Source organism: Eimeria acervulina, genomic scaffold (assembly GCF_000499425.1).
Source record: "Eimeria acervulina Houghton genomic scaffold, Eah_scaff796, whole genome shotgun sequence".
Lineage (NCBI taxonomy): Eukaryota > Apicomplexa > Conoidasida > Eucoccidiorida > Eimeriidae > Eimeria > Eimeria acervulina.
In genome coordinates this window covers 10,001-15,748 of record NW_013547137.1, presented here as the reverse complement: position 1 = coordinate 15,748, position 5,748 = coordinate 10,001, and the positions used below count along the sequence as shown (strand labels likewise).

General features: G+C 34.6%; 2 protein-coding genes across 2 annotated transcripts in view; one reads left to right on the top strand and one right to left on the bottom strand.

Annotated features, from left to right (window-relative positions):
* Positions 1-1,357: 1,357 nt before the first annotated feature.
* Positions 1,358-2,385, top strand: EAH_00049370 (RNA polymerase II subunit RPB6, putative; the record flags this gene model as incomplete). The annotated part of the gene is made up of 2 exons (XM_013391349.1): positions 1,358-1,519; positions 2,125-2,385. The coding sequence occupies 2 exons, from the start codon at positions 1,358-1,360 to the stop codon at positions 2,383-2,385; spliced, it is 423 nt and encodes a 140-aa protein (XP_013246803.1).
* A 2,087-nt stretch (positions 2,386-4,472) lies between these two features.
* EAH_00049360 (hypothetical protein, conserved) overlaps positions 4,473-5,748 on the bottom strand; it is a gene marked incomplete at both ends in the record, with an annotated part of 6,797 nt that continues 5,521 nt past the window's right edge. The window contains 3 exons of the mRNA XM_013391348.1: positions 4,473-4,721; positions 5,242-5,291; positions 5,546-5,748. The exon at positions 5,546-5,748 is cut by the window's right edge and continues 919 nt beyond it. Of these exons, the coding sequence (XP_013246802.1) occupies positions 4,473-4,721; positions 5,242-5,291; positions 5,546-5,748 (502 nt within the window). The remainder of the gene's footprint in view (positions 4,722-5,241; positions 5,292-5,545) is intronic.

The following is a 5,748-nucleotide window of genomic DNA, read 5'->3' as shown; positions in this document are numbered from 1 at the left end:
TCTGCTGCTGCTGCTGGTGCTTATGCTGCTTATGCTGCTGGAGCTGCTGCTGCTGCTGGTGTTGTTGCTGCTGCCGCTGGTGTTTTGCCGTGCGTCTCATTGTTTGAACTGTTTGCTGCTTTTGTTTTGCTATGCATTTATTTCTCTTTTGCTGCATGCCAGCTGCCTATACACCTCAGCTATTGTATTTCTACAGAATAACGGCTGGGAGTTTAATTTTCGCATGAGGATTTAAAAGACACAGTCTATTTTTATTATAAACCCTAAACCCTAAACCCTTAATCTAAAACCCTAATCTGAATATGCAACCAACGAGATATCGCCTGATGTATGCATGCAGAAAGCATGCAAGTAGAAACGTAGCAGCAGCAGCAACAGCACCTGCTGCAGCAACACAACAGCAGCAGCAACCAAAGCAGCAGCAGCAGCACCTCCAGCAGCGACACAACGGCAGCAGCACCAACAGTAGCACAGGCATCTGAAACACAACAGCAGCAGCAACAACAGCAGAAGCAACAACAGCAGCAGCTCCTGCTGCAGCATTGCTAGCAGCAGCTGCTGCATCCCTAGCAGCAGCAGCATAAAAAGCTAATCAATTAGAGACGCCGAAACACCTTTACACAGAAAAATAAATATTAAAATTAATGTAATAAAGAAAATAAACAAAACAATTAAAATATATACTGTAGATAGAAATAACAAAGCCCTAACTGCAACAACCCAGCGGCTGCAACAAACGCAGCAGCATCAGCAGCAGCAGCAACAGCAGCAGCAGCAACAGCAGCAGCAGCAGCTTAACCCCTTTAATTTTCGTATAAAACCCTTTAAATTCAGTTAAATAAATAATTAAAAAGGCATTAAGAATAAGAAGTATCAAGGGCTAAGTACTGTTAGTACAGGGCTGCATGCACAGCAGCTGCTATTGCTGCTAAGGAGCAGCAGCAGCAACAGCAGCAGCAGCAGCAGCTGCTGCTGCTTTTGATGCTGCTTGTATCCTTCACATATATATAAAATTGAATTCTATTTTCATGTTGAGGTGTACATACACCGTAAATATATTTTACAAATCGTTCAAAGTCGCAACCTTCCCTCTCGCCTCTGCATATATTGCCCCTAAACCCTAAACCCTAAACCCTAAACCCTAAACCCTAAACCCGTATTTTTTCTGTTTTTTTGAGTTTTGTTTTGAACATTGCGTGTTGAAGTTTCGAGTGTTATAGGGGTAGGTTTAAGTGGGTGTAGTCTGTTCAAAACCTTTAGGGTTTTGAAGGGTTTTTAAGGGTTTTAAGGGTTTTTAAGGGTTTTTAAGGGTTTTTAAGGGTTTAGGGTTTAGGGTTTAGGGTTTAGGGTTTTGAAAATGGCGGACGATGAAAACGATCATATGTTCGCTGAACCCGCTTTTGGTGACGAGTTCGGAGATGAGTTAGGTGAAGAAGATTTAGATGAAGACATAGAAGAAGCAGATGCAGCAGCTGAAGATGTTGATGTTGTTATTGACCCAAACGACCCCAGACTCCAAGTAAACCCTAAACCCTAAACCCTAAACCCTTGGGCACAGTAAATGCTGGAGTAGGGAAAGTCCTCGGCCCACAGGAACTATGCAAACCCTAAACCCTAATTAGCAATTCACTCTTATGAGCAATACTAAACCCTAAACCCTAAACCCTAGTCATTGATATATTAGGGCCGTATATTCTTCATGTAGGTAGGCGGTGTTGCTCCCGTATATAGATTCGAGGGTGTAATGTTTCAAGGGTTTAGGGTTTTGAGTGTATATTATATTAGGGTTTAGGGTTTAGAGCGTATATTAGGGTTTAGGGTTTAGAGTGTACATTAGGGTTTATGTTTGTTTATTGTTGTTTATCATTTCTTATGGTTGTTTAGGGCGTATCGTTGTTTATAGTTGCATATAGTTGTTTAGGATTTATGATATATGTTTATAATTGTTTATAATAGTTTATAATAGTTTATAATTGTTTATAATAGTTTATAATAGTTTATAATTGCTTATAATTGTTTATAATTGTATATAATTGTTTATAATTGTTTATATTTGTTTCGGGTTTCGGGTTTAGGGTTTAGGGTTTAGGGTTTAGGGTTTAGGGTTTAGGGTTATGTGTATAGAGGCCGGAGGCTCATCCATCGGAGGGTCCGCGTATAACGACACCTTTTCTGACAAAGTTTGAGAAGGCACGTATAATAGGAACAAGAGCTTTACAGATAAGTATGAATGCGCCTTTAACAATACAACTAGAAGGCGAGTCAGACCCTTTAATAATTGCTGAAAAAGAACTTTATCAGAAAACTCTACCTTTTATTGTCCGAAGATATCTACCCGATGGGAGTTACGAAGACTGGAAGATCGATGAGCTTGTTATTGATTAAACTTTATTATCTTTATTAAACTTTATTATCTTTATTAAACTTTATTATCTTTATTATCTTTAACTTTATCTTTATTATCTTTATTATCTTTATTATCTTTTTCTTTATCTTTATTATCTTTAACTTTATCTTTATTATCTTTATTATCTTTATCTTTATTATCTTTATTATCTTTATCTTTATTATCTTTATTATCTTTATTAAACTTTATTAAACTTTATTATCTTTATTAAACTTTATTATCTTTATTATCTTTATTATCTTTATTATCTTTATTATCTTTATTATCTTTATTAACTTTATTATCTTTATTAAACTTTATTATCTTTATTATCTTTATTAACTTTATTGTCTTTATTATCTTTATTAACTTTATTATCTTTATTATCTTTATTATCTTTATTAACTTTATTATCTTTATTAACTTTATTATCTTTATTATCTTTATTAACTTTATTATCTTTATCTTTATCTTTATCCTTTTTATCTTTATCTTTATTATTGATTAACTATCTTTAACTTTATCTTTATTATTTTCTTTATTTCGTTTATTGTCTCTATTATTAGCTTTATTATTATCTTTATTAGTATCTTTATCTTTATTATTAGCTTTATTATTATCTTTAGCTTTATTATTATCTTTATCTTTATTATCCATAGCTTTATTATTATCTTTATTATCTTTAGCTTTATTATCCTTAAGCTTTAGCTTTATTATTATCTTTATTATTATTATTATCTTTGTTATTATCTTTATCTTTATTATTAGCTTTATTATTATCTTTATCTTTATTATCTTTAGCTTTATTATTATCTTTATCATCCTTAGCTTTATTATTATCTTTATTATCTTTATCTTTATTATCCTCATCTTTATTATCTTCTTTATTATCCTTAGCTCTATTATTATTATTATCTTTAGCTTTATTATCATCTTTATTATTATTACCTTTATTATTATTATTATCTTTATTATTATTATCTTTATTAGGCTTATGATGATGATGATGATGATTATTATTATTATTATTATTATTATTATTATTGTTTTATCTATAAACTCTTCAATAATATAAACTCTCTTCTCATTGCTTTTTATTATTTTAACGCGTCTGTCGATATCTCTTATTTATTATATTATTTTTCTTTTAATTATAAATCCGTTCAGTATATAAACCCTTTTATTATAAACCCTCAGTAAACCCTAATAATAAACCCTCTTATTAAACTCTTCTATTAAACCCTTTAATTCTATTGTTGTCTTCTACTAAACCCTTTTATTATAAACCCTTCTTATTAAACCCTAAACCCTAAGCAGTCTTAAACCCTTGTAAACCCTCTTAAACCCTCTTAAACCCTCTTAAACCCTTAAGTAAACCCTAAGGAAATCCTTACAAACCCTCTTCTCCAATTGAAAACACTCACTGTTACTAAACCCTAATTATAAACCCTAATTATAAACCCTAATTATAAACCCTAATTAACCCTCAGCTAAACCCTCGACTAAACCCTTGTAAAGAATCGATTAAACTTTCATTAACCCTCAAAAACCCTAAACCCACAAATATGTGAATCAGCCCTAAACCCTAAACCCTCCTAAACCCTAAACCCTAAACCCTCCTAAACCCTAAACCCTAAACCCTCCCAAACCCTAAACCCTAGACACTAAACCCTTACGTACACCTCAGGGAGATGGCAAGCAAAAGACAAATAATTTTTTGTTTTGTTTGTTTTGAAATTAGCTGAGTTCGACTCAACATTAATAATAAAGGAGACATAAATAAACACATTTACTCTCAATATATTTACGCAAACAAATATTACTGCTGCTGCTGCAGCAGCTGCTGCTGCAGCTGCTGCTGTTTCTGCTGCTGTTGCTGCTACTACTACTACTAATATTGCTGCTGCGGCTGCATTGCTGCTGCTGCTGCATCTGTTGCTATTTCTGCTGCTGTTACAACTCCAGCAGCAGCAGCAGAAACAAGCCAGCAGCAGCCCCACCACCATCATCATCATCAGCAGCATCATCAGCAGCAGCAGCAGCAGCAGCAGCAGCAGCAGCAGCAGCAGGAGGGTGTTAACGTTGTTTAGGCTTCTTTTTTTGTAATTTTAAGCTGCTCAAAGACGAGTATACACCAGAGATGTTTAAGAAAGCCTTCTGCTTCTTCATCAAGAAATCTGCTTAACTCGTCTAACAACTCTTTAGGCTGAGGCTTCTCATTAACTCTATTTAAAATATATTCTATTACTTCTGCTAGCAGCGCTTCCTCCGTACCCATCAACTCCATTACTTTCTTGCGAACCCACGGCCTCAGCTTCTTCTCTATCACGTCAGCCTATAAACAAATAAATAAACAAATAAACAAATAAATAAATAAATAAATTAATTAGTTAATTAATACACTGTAACGGTATTGACGCTGTTATTATTCACAAACATCCTGCGGCTGTTGCTGCTGTTGCTGTTGCTGCTGTTGCTGCTGTTGCTGCTGCATTCTATTGTTTTGCTGGTATAAGCATTATATATTATAAAATGTATATTAGACATTGTATATATTATATATTATATATATTATATATTATATATTATATATTATATACAACATATATTAACACGTTATAGGATATTATATAAAGTAAATAAAATACATAAAATATAAACTGCATGCACTAATAAAATAAAGAGAAAAACTCTCAGCAAAAAAAATTATTTTTAAATATCTAAACAGAGACAGCCAGCAGCTGTATAGACAGCTGAGGTGTATGCTGCATGCACCGCAAGAGAAGTAAATGAATAAAATAAATTAAATAAATTAGAATAAAAACAAATAAAATAAAGAAAACACACAAACATACCTTTGTCAGCAACGCCCAGTCAATCTTAAACGCAAACAACTCCGCCTTCTCTGTCGGCACCCTGAACACAAACCCTAAACCCTAAACCCTAAACCCTAAACCCTCAGCTGCCATGAACAGGGCGACCTCCAGCAGCAGCAGAAGCAACAACAACAGCAATAATAGCAAACGAAGCCAGCATCAGCAGCAAGAAACACGCCCTCAGCAGCAGCAGAAGCAGCAGCAACAATAGCTGCGGCAACCCTAACCCCAGCAGCAGCACTGCTACAATCAGCAGCAACACCAACAGCAGCAACAGCAGCACCAGAAGCAAAACCATCAGCAGCAACAGCAAAAACAGCAGCAACTACACCATCAGCGGCAGCAACCCCATCAGCAGCAGCAGCAGCATCAGCAGCAGCAGCCCCATCAGTAGCAACACCAGCAATCCTATCAGCAGCAACCCCATCATCATCATCATCATCATTAGCAGCATCAGCATCAGCATCATCATCATCATCATTAGCA